General features: G+C 45.8%; 1 protein-coding gene across 4 annotated transcripts in view; it reads right to left on the reverse strand.

Annotated features, from left to right (window-relative positions):
• Positions 1-463: 463 nt before the first annotated feature.
• Positions 464-27,658, reverse strand: part of LOC117354655 (gastrula zinc finger protein XlCGF26.1-like) — a 45,085-nt gene continuing 17,890 nt past the window's right edge. For 2 of the 4 annotated variants that reach the window (XM_033932498.1, XM_033932501.1), the window contains one exon: positions 464-2,532. In XM_033932498.1, the coding sequence (XP_033788389.1) occupies positions 737-2,532 (1,796 nt within the window). In that variant the 3' untranslated portion in view covers positions 464-736. The remainder of the gene's footprint in view (positions 2,533-27,658) is intronic. The other 2 variants (XM_033932500.1, XM_033932499.1) reach the window with 2 other exon arrangements.

A 27,658-nucleotide genomic window follows, 5' to 3' on the forward strand; every position in this document is an offset into this window, starting at 1 on the left:
TGGCAGCCTCCGTAGCCTTCCTCAGGTCCACACCTATTGAGGAAATCTGCAAGGCTGCCACGTGGTCTTCGGTTCATACCTTCACCTCCCACTACTGTCTGGACTCACTGTCCAGAAGCGATGGCCGGTTCGGCCAATCGGTACTGCGAAATCTATTTGCTTAAATTGCCAACTTCCCTCCATCCCTTTTCAGTTAGCTTGGAGGTCACCCACATGTGAGAATATCATGCCTGCTTGTCCTGGGATAAAGCACAGTTACTTACCGTAACAGGTGTTATCCAGGGACAGCAGGCATATATTCTCACAACCCGCCCACCTCCCCGAGGTTGGCTTCTTGGCTAGTTAAGTGAACTGGAGACCACGAGGGGATGCACCCCCTAGTGGAGCAGGAAGGCACGCATGCGTGGAGCAGCAGAGCAAACTTAAATCTTCAATCAAGTTTGCTTGAAAATGCTTCCGCATTGGGGCTCCGTAGATGACGTCACCCACATGTGAGAATATATGCCTGCTGTCCCTGGATAACACCTGTTACGGTAAGTAACTGTGCTTTACAATTGTATTACTATGGGGGTGGAGTCAGGGACAGAGTTTCTGCGGGTCTGGGGAAGAATTTGGCTGGGGTACTCTGTTGGTATTTGTTAGGCTTAGGGGGTACTTGGCTTGAAAAAGTTGAGAAACACTGCAGTACAGGTATACGATGACCACCGGTCTGACCCAGCAGAGGTAATTCTTATGATTAGTCTCTTCTATGGATCATTTTGTGAATTTTTAGAGATGAAAACCGAGTGTAGCTTTTATTACACTCAGTACATTTATATGGTTTGCAACCTGTGTGGGTCATTTTGTGACTTTTGAGATTTGAAAGCTGAGTGAAGCTTTTATTACACTCAGTACACGTAAATGGTTTGTACCTTGTATGAATCATTTTGTGATTTTTTAAACTTGAAAGCTGAGTGAAGCTTTTATTACACTCAGTGCACGTAAACGGTTTGTACCCTGTGTGGGTCATTTGGTGTCTTTTTAGACATGAATGTAGAATGAATTTTTTATTACACTCAGTACACGAATATGGTTTGTCTCCCTTGTGGCTGATCTTGTGATATTTTAGGTATGAAAGCTGACTAAAGCTTTTATTACACTCAGTGCACGTAAACGGTTTGTACCCTATATGGATCCTTTGGTGTCTTTTTAGATATGTATGTCGAGTGAAGTTTTTATTACACTCAGTACACGTATATGGTTTGTCTCCCGTGTGGATGATCTTGTGAAATTTTAGGTATGAGAGCTGAGTAAAACCTTTATTACACTCAGTACACGTATATGGTTTGTACCCTGTATGGATCATTCTGTGATTTTCTAGATGTAAAAGCCGGGTGAAGTTTTTATTACACTCAGTACATGTAAATGGTTTGGACCCTGTGTGTATCATTTTGTGTCTTCTTAGACTTGCCAGCTGAGTGAAGCTTTTTTTACACTCAGTACATGTAAATGGTTTGTACCCTGTGTGGATCATTTTGTGACTTTTTAAATGTGAAAGCAGAGTGAAGCTTTTATTACACTCAGTACATGCAAATGGCTTCTGTCCTGTGTGGATCATTTTGTGACTTTTTAGAACTGAAAGCTGAGTGAAGCTTTTATTACACTCAGTACATGCAAATGGCTTCTGTCCTGTGTGGATTATTTTGTGACTTTTTAGAGTTGAAAGCTGAGTGAAGCTTTTATTACACTCAGTACATGTAAATGGCTTATGTCCTGTGTGGATCATGTTATGATTTTTTAGAGCTGAAAGTTGAGTGAAGCTTTTATTACACTCAGTACATGTAAATGGCTTGTGTCCTGTGTGGATCCTTTTGTGTCTTTTTAGATTTGAAAGCCAAGTGAAGCTTTTATTACACTCAGTACATGTAAATGGCTTTTGTCCTGTGTGGATCATTTCGTGACTTTTTAGATTTGAAAGCAAAGTGAAGCTTTTATTACACTCAGTACATGTAAATGGCTTGTGTCCTGTGTGGATCATTTTGTGTCTCTTTAGATCTGAAAGCCGAGTGAAGTTTTTATTACATTCAGAACATGTAAATGGTGTGACTGCTTTGGGGGTCTGTTGCTGGATTTTTAGAGTTGAAAGCCGAGTGAAGCGTTTATTATGCTCAGAAGATGTTAATGGTTTCTTATTTTTATGATCCCTTTTGTGCATCTGGAGTTCTTTCTGGTGTGTTTTTCTTTTCTTCTTCCCATGGTGGGATTCAGAAGTCACTTTATCACTATTACTAATTTGGGAGGGTCTCTGGTTCTCAGGGCTGTCATTGAGCTCCCTGTCATTTCTCTCACAGGAAGGGCTTCTCTCCGTTGAGTTTTCTGCAGGGTCTCTCTGTTCCCTTGATTCCTGCTTACAATTCTTTGTGTTAATAATTTCAGGCGTCTGGGAAATATTCTCATAGACGTTTTCTGACTGTGTTTGGATTTCCTCCATTTCTACAGGACCTTCTCCTTGATTCTCAATTCTCTTCCAGTCATGTCGGTTCTGATGATCTGCTAGATATAAAGAGAAGATATTTCTCATGAGTTAGAAAACAGCAGTGATTTCTAAGATAGTCGTTTAACCTGTGTATAATGAGGAAAGATAGATGTTCCAGAAAGATTTTACATTTGTGGCTTGAGAATTGGTCAGTTTCCTACTTGCAAAGCATTTTTTCAAGCATTTATCTCTAGACCAGGGGTGTCAAAGTCCCTCCTCGAGGGCTGCATTCCAGTCGAGTTTTCAGGATTTCCCCAATGAATATGCATGAGATCTATTTGCATGCACTGCTTTCATTGTATGCTAATAGATCTCATGCATATTCATTGGGGACATCCTGAAAACCTGACTGGATTGCGGCCCTCAAGGAGGGACTGTTCTTGACAGTGCCAATTTGTGAACGGTTCCTTGGGAATGGCAGTGTAGATAGTTAAGGGAGTGAATTCTCTCTAGGTCACCAAATATCTGGTTGCTCTATAGATTTTGCATGTAGGTATAAGAATCACCTATAGCCCACTCGTACATCGCCTATTTGCACACCACCCCCTCAAACTTGCATGCAATAACTCTTAGGCACTATCTTATGGAATAGCACTTAAGTGCATTTATGAGCATCCTGTCATATCACCCACATTCTGGCACGTAACTTCCGGTTTATCATGAAAGTTACACGCCAAAGTAGCATTTAGTGTTTGGCAGACTGTATAGAATTAGAGCAGTGGTCTCAAACTCAAACCCTTTGCAGGGCCGCATTTTGGATTTCTAGGTACTTGGAGGAGGGCCTCAGAAAAAATAGTTAATGTCTTATTAAAGAAACTAGTCTTTAAGCCCGTTACATTAACGGGTGCTAGAACATATGTGTGTGTGTCGGTCTTTTTTTCTCTCTCTCTCTCTCCTTAGCCGCTTTCTTTCTTTCTGCCTTTCTTTTTCCTTGGCTGTCCATCACCACCCCTTGCCTGCTCCCCCTGTCCATTTTCCCTTCCTTTTACCTCCACTGTGTCCACCACCCCTTCACTGCTCTCCTTATGCAGCAGCAGCCCTTCTCCCTTTGTTTTACCTCCCCCCTGTCCAGCAGCACCTCTTTCCTTCTTCCCCGTCCAACATTAGTCCTCCGTTGTTTTTTCTTCACCTCCCCTGTCCATCAGCATCTCTTTCCTTCTCCCCCTGTTCAGCAGTAGGCATCCCTTCCTTTTTTATCCTCCCTCCTCCTTCTTATCCCTATGATACTCTTACCTTGCTCTGCCCCTGATCAGAGGTTCCCGACAGCTGCCCAGTTGCACCCATTGGAAAAGTTCCCACTGCCGCATCCCGCACCCCTCCTGACGCGGCTCCCGCTGTCCTTTCTGTCTGTCTCTGTCCCTGGCCCCCTTTGCCTGTCTGTCTTTCTGTGTATCTCTCTGACCCTGTGTCTTTCTTCTTTCCTTTCTGTCTCCCTTCCTCCCTCTGTCTGTCTGTCCAAAGCAGCATTCCATCCCCCTCCCCCCACACCAGTTCCCTGTGCACCTGCCCCTGTGTCTTTCTTATTTTCTTTGTGTTTCCCTTCCTCTCTCTGTCTGTCCAGCATTCTATCCCCCTCCCCCCACACCAGTTCCCTGTGCCTTTCTTATTTTCTTTGTGTTTCCCTTCCTCTCTCTGCCTATCCAAAGCAGCATTCCATCCCCCTCCATTTCCCTCCCCCCACACCAGTTCCCTGAGCACCTGCCCCTGTGTATTTCTTATTTTCTTTGTGTTTCCCTTCCTCTCTCTGTCTGTCTGTCCGTCCAAAGCAACATTCCCTTCCCCTCCATTTCCCTCCCCCCCCCCACCAGTTCCCTGTGCAGCAGCATTAGCGTTTCCTCTACCCCCCCCCTGTCCCTTCCCCTTCCCCTGGGCCGGACTACAAAGGTGGTGATTCCAGCAGCGCTTTTATCAGTCTCCACACGCTGCTTCGGGCCCTTCTGCCCTGATTTACTCTGGCATGTCCCTGATGACATCATCAGAGACGCGGCAGAGCAAATCAGGGCAGAAGGGCCCGAAGCAGCATGTGGAGACTGATGTACACGCTGCTGTAATCGCCATTCGGGCCCGCGTGAAGAGAAGGGGGTGGGCGGCAAAGGGGAAACGGAGATCGGCGGCGGCGACAGGAGAAACGGAGAACGTCGTGTGGCTGCGGTCCGGCTTGTGGAGGCGATCGGGTGGTGACGTATTCGCGCGCATGCGCACTCCTTCGGCCACAGACCTACAGCGCACGGAACACGCAAATAGAACTGCGCATGCGCGAGTTAGCCTTTTATTATATAGGATTACAATTTTGAATGAGGTAAAACTCTACATAGTTTAGAAATCTTTCCTTTTGGCTAAGTCTTAATAATAAATTATAGCTAAAGAGACATATGATCAAGAAACTGTTTTATTTTACTTTTGTGATTATGATAAACATACTGAGGGCCTCAAAATAGTACCTGGGGGCCGTTTGTGGCCCCCCGGGCCACGAGTTTCAGACCACTGAATTAGAGGGAAGAGCTCTGACGAGTGAGAATATATTATCATCTGAGCTTACTGGGGAATTTCTTCTACAGCCATGAAGTAATGACCCCTGATCCAGAGTCCTATTGAAACATGGTCACTGTTGGGTTATATTTCTTTACACTCTGACTCACAAGAACAGCCTGTGAATGGAGTACGGACACATATTACTGTTGTCGGACAACCTGCTTAATGTATCTCTAAATAATGGTAAGAAAGCTCCTACCCAAACAATTCCCTCCCACTAAAGGTGCCCGATTCGAATCAATTCACTTCGGGTGAATCCATTAGAATCAATTCATTTCCAGAAAAAAAATGGACTCACCGATTCATGAGCAGTGGTACCAGCCTCCTTGCCGCCGATCAATTTTACAGAGGGTCCTTTGGGCTTTCTCTCTGCCAAAATCATTCCATCTAATGTAACTTCCTGTTTCGTAAAACAGGAAGTTACATCAGAAGAAAGGATTTCAGCAAAGCGAATGCCTGAGCGGGCCTGTGTGAGCAGATCAGAAGCAAAATGAGCCCACATCTTCCAGGATTCTTCTCTTTTGCCCTTTATTTATTTATTTTACTGGTTAGCTCCTTTAGCGCACTCCTTCTCGGAATTGATCCTGTCATTCTTCTCCCCCCAACAGCGTTTATCTATTTCCCTACCCCACATCTACCTTTAATTCGATGCAAAAGTTGTTGTCAAACGGCGGTAGCAAATGTGATTCACAAAGCTACCCTGCCGCTACTCCGGGCGTCTTCTCTCCATTGCAGCCGCCCCAGTGGAGAGAAGATGCCAGGAGAGGCAGCAGGAGAGCTCTGTGGATTACTGTCGCAACCGCCACCAGCAACAAATTTTATAACAAAATAAAGGTAGATGTGGGAGATGGACTTGGTGGCGAGGGAGAGATAGACTTGAGGGAGGAGGGCAAAATGGGGAGAGGGAGAGATGAACAACGCAGAGATAACAGAGGGGAGATAGCAGAGAGACCCAACAGTTGAAGACACTTGAATTCATATCAGCCACAACATTTAGCACTAATTCTTAAGTTCGATTTAAGTAGCACTTTCAATTTAGTGGATCACTCCAAATTGCTTGAAGTATTGGATATGTTGGGTTTTCAAGGTAATGTTCTTTTATGGTTTAAGGAGTTCCTTGAATCCAGATTATATCAAATTAGGTTCAATAATACATTTTCCAACACTTGGAAAAATCCAAGTCCCTCAGGGCTCACCTCTTTCCCTACACTATTTAACACGTATCTCTCTTCTTTGGGTTTTATATCGAGTGATTTGGGTGTAAAACTGTTCAGTTATGCTGACGATATCACAATCATCATCCCTTGCAGTACAGTTTTATCTGATAGTACACAAATTATAGAGTCTGTTTTGAATCTGTTTTGAATCTGATGGATTCTTGGATTCAGGAATTTAAACTGAAATTAAATCAAGAAAAAACTAAATTCTTTTTTGCTTCTTCACAAAAGACCATAATCGAACCATCACTCAAGATAAATACATCACCTTACATGATATGTTCAACCATTAAAATTTTGGGTGTCACTTTCGATCGACATCTTACTATGAAGAATCAGATTGATGTAATTCGTAAGGGATAAAATATTCTTTGAAACTGCTGCCTTTAAAATCCTGGTTAAGTCACTGTTGTTGAGTCTTCTTGACTACTGTAACATCATTTATTTGTCAAGTACAGTGGAACCTTGGTTTACGAGCATAATTCGTTCCAGAAGTATGCTCGTAAAACAAATTGCTGGGCTGGACTGGGCCTTGAGCTTTTGCGCATGCTCAAGGCCTTCTGGTCTCGCTCTCTCCGAGATTCTGAATCTGAGAATCTTGGAGAGAGCGAGACCAGAAGGCTTTGAGCATGCGCAAATGCTCAAAGCCCAGTCCAGCCCAGCACAAGCAAGAGGAAGGATCGCCGATGCACCGCCCAGCCCAGCACAGAAGAGGGAGGATCTTCGGGCACCGGCATGTCCTGATTTTAAGAAGAAATGGGATCGTCACGTGGGATCTCTGCACAGAGATAAATAGGGGAGGGTCATTGGGGTGGGCAGACTAGATGGGCCGCGGCCCTTATCTGCCGTCTTTTTCTATGTTTCTATGTTTCTATGGTGCTGGTGCCAGTGCCCAATCGGGGTAAGGGATATCGTTTTGGGCTTGGGGGAGCATGTAAGATCACAGGGGGGGGGGGATGACTCAAACGGGGGGGGGATGCCGGATCACGGTGGCACTCGTAAATCAAGTCAAACTCGCTTTCTGAGGCACCGATTTTATGAATGTTTTGCTCGTCTTGCAAAACACTTGCAAACCGGTGCACTCGTAAACTGAGGTTTGACTGTACTAAGAAAAATATGACTAGGTTAAAACTGATTCAAAATACTGTGGTTCGATTGATTTATGGCTTGAAGAAACATGATCATGTGATGCCTTTCTATCGTGAGTTACACTGGCTCCCTGGCCTCGTGTCATCTTTAAGTTGGGATGCCTATATTATAAAGTTGCTTTTGGTTTGTCCCCCTTATTTTATTTAATTGAAAGTTTTCTTTATTGAAAAATAACACAAAGTACACAACTGTTACAAAAAAAATATGGCAAATACAAGCAATACAAACATCTTCAACTCAGAACAGTTGAAGTAGAATCACAGAAAAGCAACCAATAATTCCAATCCAACCCCCCCCCCCCAACCCAAGAACTCCCAGGGGTCCAAAACAAGAACAGCAACCTCAAAAAGAGAAAAAGAAGAAGAAAGAGAAAAAAAAAATTCTGAACACCAGACTTCCAAGAAATATAGGGATCCCAAAGTTTATGAAAAGGCCCTAGATGACCAGACTTCACTGCTGTCAATTTAGTCATCTAAAAAATATAATCCAGTTTATGAAGAACAGCCTCTTTAGATGGGGGAAGAGAGAGACTTCCAGGCTTGCGCCAATACCAATCGTGCTGCTACAAAACGTGGGACACCAGTCGATAGACCCCAGATGGACAAATATGCAAAAGACAATGCTCCGGCTGTTCAGGGTAAGAAGTCCCCAAAATCTGGGAAACCAAAGCATAAACTGACTTCCAAAACCTCCCTATCTAAGAGCAGGTCCACTAAATATGCAGCATATCACCCACCCCACCATACTCACGCCAACAAGCCCAAAACAAGCTTATATGCGAGCTGGAGTATAATACCAGCAAAAGAGCATCTTATGGCCATTTTTCACGCAAGGCACTGTCGATAGACACTGAAAGCAATGAAGAAATACTACGTTGTCATTGGGAAGCCGTGAATGTGAGGTGAAGGTGTCTCTCCCACCATCATATAAGTAGAGATGGGATCTCCATAAGACAGCAAAGCCAAATAAATTCTATAAATCACACCTCTACTAGGACCCCTATACGGTGCTCTTTCCAGAGTGGTTTCAACCAAAACTAAATCATCAACTGCATAGCGATGTAAAAAGGTGCATAATTGAGTATAACAAAAAGAATCAGGAGGCAACAAATCATACTCATCTTGTAAAAGTTGAATAGAAACCACTCGTCCCTCTTCCCAAAACTGTCCAAGGGTATAAAGTCCACTCTTTTCCCATTTCAAAAAAGTACCATCAGTAAGGGCTGGGGGAAAATCAGGGACATAACCTAAAAATGTCAACAAAAAAACCTTTCTATCTGAAAAAAATTGTTCACGTACTGCTCCCCAGGTGTCCAAGATGCTCCGCAAGGCCAAAGGAGTACGACAAGCTATAACTTGAATAGAACAAGGAGCAACCAAAGAACTGCCCATAAGTGGGTAGAGGAAACCCAATGTGGTTCCAAACGAACAATTTAGAAGAATGAGTATGCCAATCAAAAAGAATCCTGAGGTCTGCTGCTTTGTAATAAAGGAAAAAATCTGGGAACCCCCATCCCGCCGAGGATATTGCATCACCGAAGCACGAACCCTAAGGGGCCTCTTATTCCAAATGTAGCGATTATCCGATGCTTGAGATGAAAAAAAAATTTAGGATAGGGAAGAGGAAGAGCCATAAACAAAAATAACAATTTAGGCAAAAGAATCATCTTAATGGCCTGAATCCAACCGCTCCAGGAAACCGTAAGTCCTTCCCACTGATCCAAAAGCTGAAACAACTCCTGAGTCTTGGCTGGCAAATTAGCTGTATAAAGAGTGTCCACTCACCGGGTAAGATTAACACCTAAATATTTTATACTCTTTATAGCCCAATAAAAAGGATACTTAGGTTTAAGTTCCGCCACCGATTCAGGAGAAAGCGTCACATTAAGAATTTCTGACGTAGTATAATTCACTTTAAAATCCATACTGGGCTAAAAGTGTCATCAGAGGAAGCAAAGACTCCTCCAGTCGAGTAAGCGTCAGTTACACGTCATCTCCAAAAAGAGCCACTTTCATCTGAATACCACCCCATGAAAGGCCCCAAATCTCCGCAGCAGCTGGAATACTGTGTACAATTCTGGAGGCCACATTACCGCAAAGATGTGCTGAGACTTGAGTCAGTCCGGCGAATGGCCACCCGGATGGTCTCAGGACTCAGGGATCTTCCGTATGAGGAACGGCTGAATAAATTGCAGCTCTACACACTAGAGGAGCGCAGGGAGAGGGGAGACATGATCGAGACGTTCAAATACCTCGAGGTGGAAGAGGATATCTTCTTTTTCAAGGATTCCACGACAACACGAGGGTATCCGTGGAAAATCAGGGGAGGGAAATTGCATAGCGACACCAGGAAATACTTCTTCACCAAGAGGGTGGTGGATCGATGGAATGGTCTTCCGATACAGGTAACTGAGGCCAGCAGCGTGCCTGATTTTAAGACTAAATGGGATCAACACGTGGGATTTCTTCACAGAGAGAGGTAAGGGAGGGTCATTGGTGTGGACAGACTGGATGGGCCATGGCCCTTATCTGCCGTCACTTTCTATGTTTCTATCTATGTTTCTATGAATTGATTGTGCAAGGGGTTCCATCACAACTGTGAATAAAATTTATTTATTTATTTAGTCTTTTATTTAGCTAGTCCTCCCAAAGGAGTGCAGAACAGGTTACAGGAGTACATTCATATTATGGGAAGGACAAATTTTAGTGAGACATAGACTTTACAGCATTTACAGCATGGACAAGGGTTTAGATTACAGCAATTACAGTATACATATAACATTTAGACTTACAAATACAGACTTAGTGGACATAGGGTGGTTTAAATTGCAGCATTTTCAGTGTAGATATACTAGCTTTTCTTTGCAGGTAGATGCATCTTTGTTGTCAGAGAATGTGGTAGTAGTTCAGGTTATATATTTGCGGTGGTATACGAATTTTAGCGAGATTCCATTTGGTATATTAGGTGGCGTTTTTGGGATTCCATCCGTCCGGGGTGTAGACGTGGGTCTTCAAGGAGCTGGGTTTGTAAAGATTAAGATTTTCAGGGCTTTTCTGAAGTTCCAAAGACTGTCTAGTGATCTTATGGATGGGGGGGATGATGTGCCACATTCTGGGTATGTAATGAGAGTATGAGCGTCTTCGGGCTGTCACAGATATGAGTGAGCGGCCTGGTGGCAAGACCAACTGTTTTTCTGTTTGGGATCTCAGTGATAGGTTGGAGACGTAATTTTGAAGTTTTGATGCTATGTAATTTGGTGTCATTTTGTGGAAAGTCTTGAAAGCTAGCACTAAGGCTTTAAAGGCGCATCGTTTTTGGATAGGTGGCCAGTGCATGGATGTTAATGCAGGGGTGACATGGTCGTGGAAGCCCAAATTTTTTAGGAGTCGGATAGCAGCGTTTTGCACATCTTGTAGACGGGAGAGTGTTTTTGCTGGTAAGCCCACTAGTAGAGCATTGCAGTAATCTAAGCAAGATAGTACAAACGCATATAGTAGCTGGTCAAAATCATTTTCTGAAAAGTAAGCACGGATGCATTTTAGTTGGCGGAGGTAGGAGAAGGATGAAGATACTAAATTTGATACATGGTCTGAGAGCGACAGGTTTGAGTCGAGAGTCACTCCTACGCTGCGGACTTTGTCTTTGGCTTGTAAGGGTGTCATTTCCCCAGGAAAGAGATGGGCGGGGGCATGCGCAGGAGTCTTTATGTATCCAGAGAAGTTCTGTTTTTGACGCATTGAGTTGTAGTTTATTTGCAGTCATCCAATTTTTTATTTCTGTTAGGCAGCAGTGCAGTTTTTCCATTTGTACATCTCGGTGTTCACCTAGGGCAGGGGTCTGCAACCTTTAAGACATAAAGAGCCACTTGGACCCATTTTCGAAAAGAAAAAAAAAACTTGGAGCCGCAAAACCATTATAAAACAAATCTAACACTGCATATATTGTTTCTTATCTTAATGCTATATACAGGATCACTAAATTGAAAATAAAATCATTTTTCCTACCTTTGCTATTTGGTGATTTCATGAGTCTCTGGTTGCACTTTCTTCTTCTGACTGTGCATCCAATCTTTCTTCCTTTCTTTCAGCCTCCTGTATGTTTCCTCTCCTCCAGACCTCATTCTCTCCCCCAACTTTTTCTTTCTGTCTCCCTGTTCCCCCTTCTTTCTGTCTCCGTGCCCTCCCCCAAGCCACTCGGTTTGCTGCCACCGCAATCGGGAAACAGCCCCCAAGCCACCGCCGTCCCAAGCTTTCCCTGCAGAAGTGTTGCGCTGACCAGCATTCCGCTCCTTGACGTCAATTCTGACGTAGGAGAGGAAGTTCCGGGCCAACAAGGCATTTCTCCTCATTCCATCCAGCCTGAGCCCCATCTCTCCTTGATCCAGCATTTCCCTTCTGTGTCTGTCAGAATTACCATTCCACCTATTTTCCAGCATCACCTTCTTTGTGTCCATCTCACCTATATCCCTATCTCACCACTTTTTCAGAAACTTCATTTGTCTCTGTCCTTATCTTTACGCCATGTTCACCATTTGCCCTTTCAATGTCTTTATCTCCCCCCCCCACACACACACTTTTTCAGCATTACTTCTATGTCTCTATTTCACCTCCTCTTCATGTCCCCTCTGTATCTCTATCCTTATTCAGTAGGTCCTGCTTACCCTTTCTCTTCTTTGTGTCACTATCTCCATTTCAGCTTTCCCCCCCCCCCTTTTCCTTTGTTACTGCACCCTGTAGCTAGAATCTTTCCACCCTCCCTCCACTCCGGCCCAGCCCAGTATGAAAGATTTCCTTTTGTTTCCCTCCCCTCTCTCTTTCTCTCTCTCTTCTCCTCCCTCACCCACGAGTCCTGCATCTGGCCCTCTCCCTTCTACCTGCACCTGGCAACACCCCCCTGCTCCGCGGCTCTCTTAAGCAACTCGTCAGCAGCGGTGATCAAGACAAGCTGCCGACATCGAGGCCTTCCCTCTACGAGTCCCGCCTTTGTGGAAAAGGAAGTTGAAACAAGCGGGACTCGCAGAGGGTAGGCCCCGACGTCAGAAGCTGCTGCTGAGTTGCCCAAGAGAGCCGCGGAGCAGGGGATGTGGCCGGAAGCAGGTAGAAGGGAGAGGGAGATAGGAAGGCTGTAGATCTCCGGAGCATGACACTGACCCCGGCCAGGATGATTTCTTTTTCAGGCACCTTACAAGTCCAGCGTCGCGGCGGGAAATAGCCACGCTGAGCAGTGAGCTCAGCACTACACAGATGAAAGCCTTGCTTGCTGATTGGTCCGACGGCGGGGCGGGGCCGCCGGACCAATCAGCAAGCAAGGCTTTCATCTGTGTATGTGCTGAGCTCACTGCTCAGCATGGCTATTTCCCGCCGCGACGCCGGACTTGTAACTACATGCCTGCGTGACACACTACCGGAGCCGCAGCAAAGGTGGAAAAGAGCCGCATGCGGCTCTGGAGCCGCAGGTTGCCGACCCCCGACCTAGGGGAAGGTAGAGCTATATGTCGTCTGCATATGAGTGTATTTTGATTTGGTGTTTTTCTGCGATGTCGAGTACTAGTTTGACGTATATGTTAAAGAGGAGTGGGGATAGTAGTGCACCCTGAGGCACTCTGTAGCTGAAAGGTTTTGGCTCCGATAAGGAGGGTTCCAATAATACTTTCTGAGACCTTACATGTAAGAAGGAGGAGAGCCATGCCAGTGCAACATCATGGATTCCAATGGAGTGTAATCTGGATAGGAGGAGTGATCGATGGTATCGAAGGCGGCACTCAGGTCTAATAGGACCAGCAGAGCATCTTTCCCCTCATCAAGGATTTTCCAACAGTCATCTACAATATCTAGATGTGGTGTTTCCTGAGGGTGGAGAGGGTGGTGTTTGTTTTCATGAAGTCTCGTAGTTGTGTGAGTACAATCTTTTCTAGTATTTTTGAGATGAATGGGAGATTCGAGACTGGCCTACAACTGCTTGGATTGTCTGGGTCCATGGTGGGGGTTTTTTTTAGGAGTGGTCTTACTACAGCAGATTTCCAGCTTTCTGGTATTATGCCAGATTGTAGGACTCATTAATTATTAATAATAATAATAACTTTATTTTTGTATACCGCAATACCACAAACAATTAGAGGCAAGATGGAGTTCAGGAAGGATTCGCTGGTAGCTAGAAGTATGGTGGATGGGCATGGGTCCAGGATTGATGTTGTGGGGTATAGGGATGACTTTTTAGGTCATCAATGGAAACTAGTATGAAGCTGTCTATTGAGTCTATCTTGTGTAGGCTGTTATTTTGTATAGTATTTGAGATGCTTATAAGTGTAATGATTCTTGTATTTTTTATATCTTGTCATGGAAGAAATTTGGGAGGGATCCACTGTCTAAGTTTGATTGTTGGGTGTGGTGTGGTCCTTGGGAGGAGATGAAAGGTTTTTCGACAGTGAGAAGATGGCCTTTGATCTGTTGGGGATTTTGGATATTAGGTTTGTGAAATATACCTTTTTTGTTTTGAGTGTTGCTAGTTTATAATCTTTCAAGAGGGGAGTCACGTGATATGTTGAGCGGAGCGAGATGTGTCTTGCTCGAGCTCTGTGACCCTGGGTCCTTTCCCTCCTAATTTAGCCTTTAAACTCGTTTATACCCTTTGTATCGGGGTGGAAGAAGAATATGGACAGGTTTGTCCGCCAGCTCAGCCCGGCTATGAGTGGGAGAGAAACGCAAAAAGATAAGGAGAAGGACATGCGATTACAGAAGATGGACCCGTAGATGGTGGTGGTGGAATCGGGCCCCAAACTTCCCTTATCTGAGGTGCACATAGAGGCGCTTTCCGCATCGGTGATGTGTGCCCTTGACTCACGATTCAATCATCTGTCGGGGAAGCTTTCTTCTTTGGAGTCTCTCCTCACCGAGACAACCAGGCGCACTGGGGAGCTGGAGGCATGGTGGCACTGGTTGAAGATGCGCACACCTCCTCCACGGCTGACCTGCTTTCCCTCCGGGAGCAACTGCGGCAGTAGTCGGAAAAACTTGAAGATCTTGAGAACCGTTCCCAGAGGGACAACCTTCGTCTAGTGGGCCTGCCAGAAGCGGTCTCTGACTCTCGACTCTTGCCCGCTCTGGAGTCTTGGCTACAGGCAGAACTTCCAATGCCATCTGGCATGGAGCCTCTGCAGATCGAGCATGCATACCGCCTGGGCCGGAGAACGGAGGACCGCACCCGCGCTCGGTTGGTCATACTCAAAATCCATAATTATGCCCACAAAGCCGCCTTAATGCAACAGTACAAACTAAAGAGGAACACCATCAATTATGAAGGGGACCCGATACGACTATTCCAGGATTACTCTCCAGCTTTACAAGAGCGTCGTCGGAGTTTCTTCAGGGTGTGTACAGCACTCTATGATCGTAAGCAACGCTTCATGCTGCTCTACCCGGCTCTCCTAAAGATCTGGACGGGCACCGGATGGAAGACCTATGACACCGTGGAAGCAGCCCAGGAGTATTTGGATGCCTTGCCTTTGGAGCCTGGACCCTCTACTGCATCTTGAGCTGGCGGGTGGTGCCTTGGGATTCCTGGACCCGGTCTGGGCCTTTGTTGGTTTTGAGGGAGCCCGTGCCCCTTTTGGGACTTTCCCTCCTCCCAGATGGTTGGGTTTTACTAGGTGCATTGGAAGGGTCCTTGTGTGTGGGGGGGGCCAGCTATGTTTGAGTTTTTGTGTGTGAGAGACAGGGGTTCCCTGGCTGTTTGCTTGTGGGGAGAGGGGGGCTTGTTTGCTTGAGTTCTTGCTGGGGAGGGGCCTCAGTTCTATCTTGTTGGGCTTTAGGGAGCTCAATTTTTGTTTGCTCCTGGAGTATTGCTTCTGCTTTTTTGGGGCCTTAGGGCCGAGAGCTGGAGTTTATGTCTCTCCCGTTGCCAGCCTCTTGCTGCATTATCTTAGGGTAGCACATGAGGCTCGGTGTGTCGAGCAGTATGCTGGCATGGTGGGGGCGGTGAATGTGTGAATGCTGTGGGTAGGGTAAATTGGTGTGAGTGTGTGGGGTTTGTGCTTGTAGCGTGTTGAGTGGGGTATTTTTGGGGCTCTCTGAATGGGGGGGAGGGGGAGGGGTCCGCATACATCTAGCGTGACTCCGTCATTCTGGCCTGTTAGATGGGGTGGAACGCAAATAGTGGGTTGGGTAGGGTGCGGGGAGAGGGGTTGGTTGGGATGGTTGGGAGGTGGTTGGGTTTTGGGTTGGATGGGGTGGGGGTATGGGACAGTCCTCCTGTTGTTCTGGAGTTTGGTTTCTAGGGTTCCTGATGTTACACCTTTGCTTCTTGTTACCTTGGGGTAGGCTGGGCTTCTAGGGTTCTCCTCTGTGCACTTTTTCTGCTTTGTGACATCTTTCCTTGCTTACCTCATAGAAGAGTACTCCTTTTCAGCTTATTTCTTGGAATGTGGGAGGCATAACGTCGCCGATTAAGCGTTCCAAAATCTTGGCAGTTTTACAACGATATTGCTCAGATATAGCCTGTTTGCAGGAAACTCCCTGAAGGACACTGAACAACTTAAGTTGGGTCGGTCCTGGAGGTCACGTGGTATCATGCGCGAGTGAGGACGTCTCCTCGTTAGCTCCGGGGCTGCCTTGCACACTACTGAACAGATTGAGCCTCAGTGGAGCGACCGCCGCGTCAACAACGCACTCGGTAACACCCCCCACTTGCATGGACCGATATTTGACTCGGTCACAAGATCCCATGCAGGCGAAACCGTCCAGGAAGGAGCGCGATCGAGTGCGACCGGCCGAAAACAAAATGGCTACGAGTCCCGCGGCGGCGGTCTCCCACCTCACGGAGACCGCGTTCAGCGACATAAAGCTGGCATTGGCGCAGGTACTGGGACCCCAAATGGACACGTTAACTGCCCAAATTGCAAACATTGAATCCCTACTTGCTGCGGCCGCAACTCGCACCTCAGCGCTAGAACAACGGGTGTCTGACCTGGAGGACACATCCACAACACGTGCTGCCGAGGTCAGGACTCTGCAGGAGCAACTGAGAGCACAAACTGCTAAATTAGATGACCTCGAGAACCGATCACGGCGCTCTAATCTGAGGCTGATGGGGGTCCCTGAGACTATAGCTGATCGTCTTTTACTAGACACTTTGGAAACATGGCTACAGGGCGAATTCTCCTTCCCACCTGATATGGGGCCTTTGCGTTTGGAACGAGCACATCGCCTGGGCCCCAGGCCTGGACGAGATCTGAGACCACGAGTGGTGATATTGAAGATTCTAAACTTCAGACATAAGGTTGCCCTCTTGCAACAATTTAGAATCAGGAAGGAGAGTCTGACCTACGATGGCCACTCGATTCGCATGAGTCAGGATTTCTCTGTAGCGCTACAGGAGCGACGGAGGCCTTATTACCCTCTGTGTGCACGACTATCCGAGCTGAAACAACGCTTTCAATTTAACTATCCAGCCATACTACGGGTTCAACACAATGGAGTCTGGAAAACTTTTCAGACCCCGGAGGCCACAGATGAGTATATACAGCGCTTAGCGAGTCCGGACACTGACGCAGATGGACTGCATGACTAACGCAACTTGGAGAGGGACATAAGTACTGATTGTACTGTTTACTGTTACAGTTACTGCAGGAAGGGTGGCCTACTGGCTCTTTGGGGACCATTGTACAATTGGTGGGGGTAGCCCTGGGGAGATATCTATCGTGACCTATACCCCCACCTCGAGATGGGGGTTCTTGGGCTGACTTGGGGATACATAAGGGTAGAGGGATCTATGGGGGCAGCAGCGGTGTGGTTTTATTTATGTGTGTTCTATTTTGCTTATTATTTTAGGTTGATTTCCAGGCAGTGGAGAAACTGGTTGGATAACACTATGGTTGAGCTGTCTTGGGGTGAGGCTGGGCGCCCTGGGACATTTCCTTTTCTAGGGACTGTTTACACGTACATGGGGGGTAAGGCGCATTATGGGTGACCGAAAGATACGTATACTCTCCTGGAATGTATCAGGTATAACATCCCCGGTAAAACGCACAAAAATACTATCACAATTGAAACATCATTCTGCAGACATAGCGTGCTTACAAGAGACTAGGCTTACTGATCTTGAACATCAGAAACTTCAGCGAGGTTGGGTTGGTGAGCTGTACTACGCTTCCTCATCAGGGAAGAGGGCGGGGGTGGCCATATTGATTCGCCGAGGCTTCCTGGGCAAAGTACAGGTCTTGCTTCGTGACCCCCAGGGCAGGTACCTTTTGGTGAGAGTGGAGGGACCTGGAGGGACCTTTAGACTACTGGTGGGATATGGTCCAAATGGCTATCAACACTCATTTTTTCAGAATTTGGTGAACATTTGTTTAAGGGATTCGGATTGCCCATTGATCTTGGTGGGCGACCTGAACCAAGTACAAAATCCCGCTATGGACCGTTCTGGGATGACGGGTGCGACAACGGTGAAACAGACTAAGGGTATTCCTTATTTGTGTAGAGCTTTGGGGTTGGTGGACCCCTGGAGATTGCTCCATCCTACCGAATAGGATTATACCCACCAGTCTAGAGCGTATGGCTCCTTTTCGAGGCTTGACTACACATTAATTTCTGAGACATTGTTTGCTAAGGTCTCGGAAGCCACGATAGGCCCCCTTGAAATATCGGATCACAACATGATTTGGATTGATGTAGCACTGGGGGGACAGACAGGTCTAGGGTCTGGGTGGAGATTTCCCTCCTACTTACATAAAGACATCCATTTTCAGAAATTCTTAATTGAGAAGTGGGAGGCTTATTCCACACACAATGCCCAACATGTTGATCAACCAACCCTGTTTTGGGACGCGGCCAAAGCGGTATTACGTGGAGATATCATTGCATATGTAACTACTAGAACCCGCCGAATAGCCCATCGCATAATACAACTTGAAAGGCAGTTAACATTGTTGAAACAAGATCTAGTGCGAGATCCATCAGAGGCTAATAGTGAGGCATATAGGGCCATGTTAGTAGCATTGAAATCCCTTATTCACGAACGTACTAAGAAATTGCTATTTTACCGCAAATTTCATTTTCATAAATATGGGAATAAAGCAGGGAAATTGCTAGCATCTATAACAAAAAGTTGGAAAGGATCTAGATACATACCCATGATACAAGAGAGCTCGGGGAGGTTCCTCACTTCGTCGGTAGACATCTCGGCAGGCTTTCAGAAATATTTTGAGGCCTTCTATGCATCCCCGGGTCCCTACATGGGTCCAGATGTATGCGACTACCTGGCAGATGCAGGATTACCTCGTCTGACGACATCCCAGATGTCTAGATTAGATAGGCCGTTGCATGTACAAGAGGTGATCCAAGCCATACGAAAATTGAGACCTTGCACGGCACCAGGGCCGGATGGTTACTCGCCAGAGTTTTATAAAATCTTATCCCCCTCAATAAGTGATTCTCTTTTGGATTACTATTTGACTATTCAAGAACGAGGGGTTTTTCCCAGTTATAGTAATGAGGCTCTGATTACATTAATCCCGAAACCATCTAAACCTCCAGCAGACATGGAATCATATCGACCGATATCTTTATTGAATGTTGACGTTAAAATATTTGCTAGAATCCTAGCTGATAGGTTAGCCCCTATTCTGCCTACCATTATAGTACCTGAGCAGGTGGGTTTTGTCCGGAACAGACAATCAACACTTAATGTCAGGCGGATCCTTTTGGCTCTCTCTCGCGCACAACAGGAACGATGCCCTGGACTGCTCGTTGGGCTGGACGCGGCTAAGGCCTTTGATAAAGTTAATTGGCACTACCTGTTCCAGGTTTTACAATACATTGGGATTCCCGCTGGTTTCTTGTCTTCAGTACAAGCACTATACACTGGACCAACGGCCTCGGTCTTGGTCAACGGAGTGAGATCTTCTCCCTTTGTTATTGGCAGGGGGACCAGACAGGGCTGCCCGTTATCTCCCTTACTATTTTTATTATATTTAGATCCATTGTTACGCACCTTACAAAGAGATGATGAGATTAGGGGTTTACCAGAGGGTGCGTCACAATTACGGGTGCTAGCTTTCGCAGATGATCTTTTGCTAGCATTGGGTAATCCTCATAGATCATTACCGCGAGCATTGGAAATACTAGATGAGTTTCATATTTATTCGGGTCTGGAACTAAATAGACAGAAGTCATTGGCGCTTCCTACACTTTCAGAGGTGCGACAAACTTGGCCGGGTGAGTTTCCTCTGCAGTGGGCACCCTCTTCCTTGAAATACTTAGGAGTGCTTATTCCTCAAAACTTAAATAGACTCTATACAGTTAATATACTGCCCTTGATTCAACGAACTTCACACACGTTGAGTGGCTGGCGGAAATTCCCCATTTCTTTATCTGGCCGTATAGCACTTTACAACATGATGATATTGCCCCAGTGGCTCTATATACTGCAAATGCTCCCTGTTATGTTAACTACACAACATATAGCACTTCATAGGTCTCATTTATCCAAGTATTTGTGGCAGGGTAAACGAGCTAGGATTTCCTTGGCCAAGTTAATGCTTCCGACCGCTCAAGGGGGGTTGGGATTATTATGCATATCTAGATTTAACCTTGCATGTCAGTTACGTCACATTCATGATTGGTTTTGTAATACTACAGAATTTTCATTACCTGTGCCTGAATGCTTTTCTTTTCAGCCTTACCATTTCAGCTACCTTTTACACGCACCTAGGGTGCCAGACTTACCTCAGTTGCAGTCTCATCCACTATTGCCAGCAATGCGCAAAGCATGGAAGTTGCTGTGTAAGAGTTTACAGATTTCTCCATGCTATACACCTTGCCTTCCTATAGCTGGTAATGGAGACTTTTTACCTGGCTTGGACTCTACAGTGTTCAGGCGTTGGTCCTGTGAGGGCCTTCAATATGTGTCCCAGACAGTGCATACTACTGGTTCTCCCATCTCTTTCAACGACTTGCAAACGAAATTTCGTCTACCACATACAGACTGGTTTGCATACCTGCAACTCCAGCATTATCTACAGTCCTTGACTCCGGCGAGGCTACAGGAGAAGGTTCAAGACAAATTACAGGAGGCGATTTCGCTTACAGCTCAAGAACCCGTACCACTACGATTTTATCACAGGTGGCTTCAAGAACGGGCTGGCGACCTGGATTTCCTCAACCTGGCTCAGAAGTGGTCGATAGATCTCCAACTGCCTCTCTCAGCGGATACAATTCGTCGGGGCATTCGTTTGGGAAAGACCACTACCATGTCCTCGATTGAGAGGGAACGAAACTATAAGTTCCTATTGCGGGCCTTTTATACGCCAAAGAGGGTACATGTGATGGGGATTAGTTCAGGACACTGTTGTGGGAAGTGTGCTAGTCCTATGGCATCGTTTGGACACATGTTTTGGTCTTGCCCCCTGATATCTTCCTTTTGGATACAATTGGTGTCATTGGTGGCACGACTCTGGAATTGCTCTTGGAGACTACACCCCAGTTTTCTCTTCACTATGCAGATTCGATTTCACCCACCTAAACCAGGCTGTGCAGCCTTCCTCAGGAAAACGATATTGTTGGGACGGAAATGCATCTTATTGCAGTGGCTTTCGCCACAACCTCCAACCATCCCTCAATGGAGAGCATTAATGCTGCATCAAATGCTCTTGGAACGATGTGACGTTGTGGATCTGTCGACCAAAGCTGGACGATTGTTTGCTCAATGTTGGTACCCCTTTAGTTTGACTTTTACTCCTTATGTTCAGAAACAAATTTGGAAAACCTAATTGATTTCCTTCTTTAATGCCTTAATCATTCACTAAGTAACCGCTGCTGCCAGGATAGGGGGGAGGGTGGTTGGTTGGGGGGGTGGGGATTGGCTTTGTGTTCTATTTTGAAACTATGCTTGTTATACGCCATGTTGTTCTTGTGTTACTTCTCAATAAAAACATTTAAACATAAGTTGGGTCGGTCCTGGGTGGATGATGTCTATTTTGCATCTTTGTCGGGGCAGCATGGGGATACTGCATTGCTGGTCCGTAAGTCTTCGCCGATAGGCGTCCAAGTCTTGGAAAAATCCTCAGATGGTCGTTATCTCTTCTTACGTCTTACATTGGGGAATCGGAGCTATTTGTTATTGGTAGTCTATGGCCCAAACTCCTCAGAATCCTCATTCCTACAAAAGTTGATTTGTCTTCATTCCCGCTATTCGGGTGATCTACTCTTTGTGGTTGGTGATATTAATTTGGTCCGCGACCCTGATTGCGATAAGTCTGGTTCACAAACTACTCCCTTGGGGGCTAAAGGATGCCTTCTTGCTGATTTCTGTGTTACCTTACCCGTGGTGGATCCCTGGCGTTTCTTACATTCTGAGGTCAGGGATTTTATTCACCTCTCTCGTGCCCACAACACTTGGTCGCAGATCGACTATATTTCTGTGTATCCAAGTCTTGGAAAAATCCTCAGATGGTTGTTATCTCTTCTTACGTCTTACATTGGGGGATCGGAGCTATTTGTTATTGGTAGTCTATGGCCCGAACTCCTCAAAATCCTCATTCCTACAAAAGTTGATTTGTCTTCATTCCCACTATTCGGGTGATCCGCTCTTTGTGGTTGGTGGTTTGGAAAGCAGCCAAATTGGTTCTTTGGGGTCATGTGATTTCCTTTTTTTGTGCCCGAAACAAATGCATTCATCACAGTATTCTTAATTAGGAAAGGGCCTTGAGGGTTAAGAAGGCTTTTTCCACAGCTCTTTCAGGGATCACTAGGGAGCGGTATTTGATTACCCAGGGTGCTCTTAATTCTCTGCTTCACTCCCGCTATCAACGGTGGGCCGCTTATCATAAACATCGTTTTCAGCGGTTTGGCAGCAATTGGTCGACGCTACTGAGTCTCGGAAACCCATTCTAATGCTTCGGACACCTGGGGGGCAGGATAGTGTGTCTCGCACCACGGAGGTTTCTGTGCTCCTCTCTGACTTTATCGAGCGCTTGTATGCTGCTCCAGATGATGCTTCCCCGGAGCTTTTGACAGATTATCTTCAGGCATCTGGGTTGCCGCACCTCTCTGAGGAAGTAGTGACTTCTCTTAATAATCCATTCCAAGCGCTTGAATTGCAATCTGCTATTAAGACCCTCCGCTCTGGGAAGGCCCCGGGGCCGGATGGATTCTCTGGTGATTCTACAAACTCTCCTGAATTGTGTGGCCCTTTGTTGGCTTATTATAATGCTGCTATGGATTGTGACTCTTTTCCACGTTTTGCTAATGAGGCGCTTATCATGCTGTTGTTGAAACCGGGAAAGAGGGCTGATGATCCTGGTTCCTATCGCCCAATCTCTCTGATTAACGTTGACCTTAAGCTTCTTTCCCGTATGCTAGCCAATCGCTTAGCTCATCTTCCTTCTGTGATCCACGAAGATCAGGTCGGCTTTGTTCGCAGTCAACAGTCGGTTTGCAATGTACGGAAGGTTCTTTTTGCGCTAGCTCATTGTCAACATCAGATTCCAGCTTTATTCGTTAGCTTGGATGTCTCTAAGGCATTTGACAGTGTTCATTGGTCCTTTTTATTTTACACACTTGAGTATGTTGGGCTTACAGGGTTCTTCCTTCGCGCCATTCACTCCTTGTATTCTAATCCTCGGGCAACCTTGTTGGTCAATGTTACCTTCCCTATTCTCCAGAGCACCAGGCAGGGATGCCCCCTTTCTCCTCTACTTTTTCTTCTTGCCTTAGAACCATTGCTCTGCACTTTACGTACTTTTGAGGAGGTGCAAGGTCTTTGGGTGGCAGGTGTGGTTTTGAAGACTTTAGCGTTTGCAGATATGCTCTTGATTCTTACTACTTACTTAAACAAAGGAATTCAAATAATCAAAGGTGATAAACTTTGTATCCACTTTCAATGATCACCTTGAAAAATCATACTATTTAAGTATATAAATTATGACTACACATTCAGCTGGTGCTTAATAGTGAACACTCAGACCCACAACTTAATCCCAGTGAAAAATCACGGAGAAGCTGTGTATGGAGACCATCATAGTTGTTCACAGTCTCACCCACCAGAACCATATACCATAATTCAAACGATACCAATTATCTCTTATTAAACAAAATGTAACTTGGTATGTGGTGGGAAATCATTACAGCTGCTCCGGGCATCTCCTTAGATACTTCAATAGAATCAGTACACATACACCGACCCTCCAACCTAGGTTTCACCGGTTGGCTTCTTCAGGAAGGGTACTACAAACAAAACAAGTAATTCTGATCAATACCAAATCCACCAGCACACAGCCAAACTCCTAAAAACAGCTAACATTCTCATAATACAGAATTACTTGTTTTGTTTGTAGTACCCCTCCTGAAAAAGCCAACGGATGAAACCTAGGTTGGGGGGGGGGGGGGGTCGGTGTATATGTATTGATTCTATTGAAGTATCTAAGGAGTTGCCCGGAGCAGCTGTAATGATTTCCCACCACATACCAAGATAAGTTATATTTTGTTTAATAAGAGATAATTGGTATCATTTGAATTATGGTATATGGTTCTGGTAGGTGAGACTGTGAACAACTATGGTCTCCATACACTGCTTCTCCGTGATTTTTCACTGGGATTAAGTTGTGGGCCTGAGTGTTCACTATTAAGCACCAGCTGAATGTGTAGTCATAATTTATATACTTAAATAATATGATTTTTCAAGGTGATTGGGGAACTTGATTCTTACTAGTCAAGAAGTTTCTTTACCGTCAACACTGGATCTTATCTCTGAGTATGGTTTCCACTCTGGTCTACCTCTTAATCTGGATAAATCGGTTGCCCTTCCCTCTTGTCCTATGATTCGCACGGCGTGGAGGGGCTCCTTTCCCTTACATTGGGCGGAGACTGCGGTGAAATACTTGGGGGTACTTATTCCACTTGACCTTTCCCGCTTACATTCTCTGAATGTAGAGCCCCTGTTTCAGGCTCTTGTCTCTCGTCTGCACTTATGGAAGGGCCTTCCGTTAGCGCTCATGGGCAGAGTAAGTTTATAAAATATGCTTATTGTCCCTTGTTGGTTGTACGTCTTTCAAGTCCTCCCTCTTTATTTAGCTTCTAAAGATGAAAAACGCTTGGAGCGTGTGGTTCAGAAGTTTCTTTGGGCAGGTAAATGGGCTCGCGTACCCTAACAGCAGGCGGCTTCTCCCTGGTATAAGGGCAGTCTAGGATTGTTGAATATTCGCTTTTTGACGGTCGGTTGTGGAATGCGCCATATTAATGATTTCTATCGAGGTCAGCTACTTTTACTAATACCTCCCTGGAACTTTCTTGCTTTTCTAGGACTCACTTAAGTGCCTATCTTCATTCTGTTCCTTCACCTGCCCTTGAGCCTCTCCCTCTTACAGTTTTACATAGACCCTTGAGGAAGGTTTGGCAATGAGTCTGTAAATTCCACTCTATCAGTTCTACTATTTCCCCCTTTTTACCTCTGCGTTTCAATGGGAACTTTCTCCCAGGGGTAGAAGGGGCCAGTTTTGCTCGATGGACAGCAAAAGGGATTCATTACTTGTTCCAATTGGTGGATGCAGGGAAGATCAAATCCTTTGATCAGTTGTGTACAGAATTTGATCTACCCCGTACTGATGGCTTTGCTTATATGCAACTTCATCATTATATTGTTTCCTTGCCCCCCTGCCATCTCACGGCTGATCGCCGGGAACTGCTATCCACGGCCTTCACTATTGGCTCCCAGCTCTCTGTTCCTCTCAAATTTCACCATAGGCATCTGAAGGATGAGTCCCCCTCACTCGATCATGTCCGATTGTGGGCAGCGTGGGCTCGTGATCTCTCCACACAGTTGCCCGATGATGTTATTACTGATGCTGTAAAAAGTTATCTGTTTTCCGTAAATATACTACCTATTGGGAACATTATAAATTGGTTTTAAGACTGCATATCTCCCCTAAAAGGGCTTAGAGCAAATGCTGCCTGTCTCCTTTGTGATGCTTCTGAAGCAGACTTGGGACACGTTTTGGTCTTGTCCTGCCATCCAGGCTTTTTGGGAAGCCATTTTTATTTTTGTGGAACGGATCTGGCAGATACGCATCCAACGTTCCCCTTTACTTTTATTTGGAGCTCCTCTTCACTTTTCTCCTCGTCGACCGAGAACTGCAGCTTTCCTCCGGTGGGCAGTAACAATAGCCTTAAAGTGCATCCTGCTTAAATGGATGGAGGTGGAGAGTCCTAATTATTCTCTTTGGCAATATCGACTGATCACACTGTTGCAATGGGAATGCAGAGACGTAAAAGACTTTTCTTCCCTACTTGGGCGCAGATTCCAACGGACCTGGGAGCCATTTTGGAACACTTTGACCCTCAAGGGCTCGTAGTCGCTTATTGAACTGTTGATCGATTGCTCTGTTGCTTGAGTCTACTGCTTACACCTGTTGCTTTCGCCGGGATTTTATGTATCTCACTCTTGTTTGGTATCTTGGGGTAGACTTGAAGGAGGACCGGGGGTGGGGGGTGGTTGAGGGTGGGTATTGGGGGCAGGGATTGGTTGGTATTTGCCTTTCTCATAAGCTTGTCTTCTCTGTTGGACTATATCCTATTTACTTGTTCCTGGGGCACCTGGCACTGAGGCCCTTTCAGGGGATTTGGGGTTGAGGTTGGGGGTTGTATGGGCAATCTGGCGGGGTGGGGGTTGTTTTTCTGACGATTATAATGTGAGCTTGTTCTGTCTTTCGTTGTACTTCTGTTTTTCTAATTGTTGAGCTTAATAAAATATATTTAACAGGGAAACAGGGAAGGGGTGCTGCTGGACTGTGGGGAGCAGGGAAGATGTACTGCTGGACATGGGGGGAGGTAAAAGGAAGGGAAAAGGTCTACTGCTGGACAGAGGGAGCAGGCAAGGGGTGGTGGTGGACAGCCGAGGAAAGAAAAACACAGAAAGAAAGACAGACAGCGGCCAAGGAGAGAAAGAGAAAGAAAGAAAGGGTGGTGGATGCCTGGAATGCGCTTCCAGAGGGTGTGATAGGACAGGGTAAGGTGTCAGGGTTCAAGAAGGGATTGGATGAATTCCTGAAGGAGAAAGGGATAGAAGAGTATAGATAGAGATCATTATACAGGTCCTGGACCTGATGGGCCGCCACGTGAGCGGACTGCTGGGCAGGATAGACTCCTGGTCTGATCCAGCAGAGGCACTGCTTATGTTCTTATGTTCTTAACAATAATCTTTCAAGAGGCTTTTCCAGGTGTATTTGTCCTCGGCGTTGTGTGTTTTGCACCAGTTTTTTCCACTTTCCTGACTTTCCTTTTCTGTTCTCTCAGGCTTTCTGTGAACCAAGGTGATGAGAAAGATCTTGTGTATGTTTTGACTTTTTTGACTCTTGCTAATTTCTCGTACAGTGACTTTACATCAGCATGCCATGCCTGTGCCTTTTCCTCTAGTGAGTTGGTCGTGGAACTTGTGAGTAGGTCTATTTTGGAGATGCCAATGGAAAAATCGTGAAGGTTGACCAACTTTGGGTCGAGTGTGGTTGCTTTTTCTGACGCTGGATTTTCTATGGGCACTTTGGTCTTGACGTGTAGGTTGAACGAGATAACTTGGTGGTCAGTCCAGGGGACCCGAGTGATTGTTAGCAGGGTTGGTTTGTTGTCAAGTAGCGGGCCTTTGGAGATGAAGATCAGATCTAGAGTGTTCCCGGAGTAGTGGGTAGGGGAGTGGACTTGTTGGATGAAACCTAGGTCAGACAGTATTTTTGTGAATTCCCTAGGTGCACCGATGATGTCTGGGTATTCAGCAAAGTTAAAGTCTCCTAAGATGATAATTTGTTTATGGTTGACTAAGAGGTTACTTATAATGGTTCTTAGTTCGTCTAGTACAGACATAGGGGAGGAGGGGGCTCAGTAGATTAATATGAATATGTTTTTTTTGTCATGGTCTGTAGAGAAAATGAGGCCGTCCAGGCCTTCTAGTGAGATGGAGTTTGTGTGTCTTGAGTTTAGTTTGGATTTTGCAATAGCTGCAACCCCACCCCCTTTTTTTGGGAGGGGGGCAGGAACATGCCAGTGCTTGGTAGCCTTGAGGGCATAGTGCACCCAGGATGGTCTGTCATTGTCTTTTAGCCATGTTTCAGTCACTAGGAGGAGATCCCATCTGTTGTCTGTTATGGTATCTAGAACGATGAGGTCTTTGCCGTTTATGGATCTGGCGTTTACTAGAGCTGCTGCGATGAAGTTTGTTTTGGGTAGTTCTATATTTGTTGGGATTTTTATGAGGTTGGAGGTTC

This window comes from Geotrypetes seraphini, chromosome 2 (genome assembly GCF_902459505.1).
Source record: "Geotrypetes seraphini chromosome 2, aGeoSer1.1, whole genome shotgun sequence".
In the NCBI taxonomy this organism is placed as follows: Eukaryota; Metazoa; Chordata; class Amphibia; order Gymnophiona; family Dermophiidae; genus Geotrypetes; species Geotrypetes seraphini.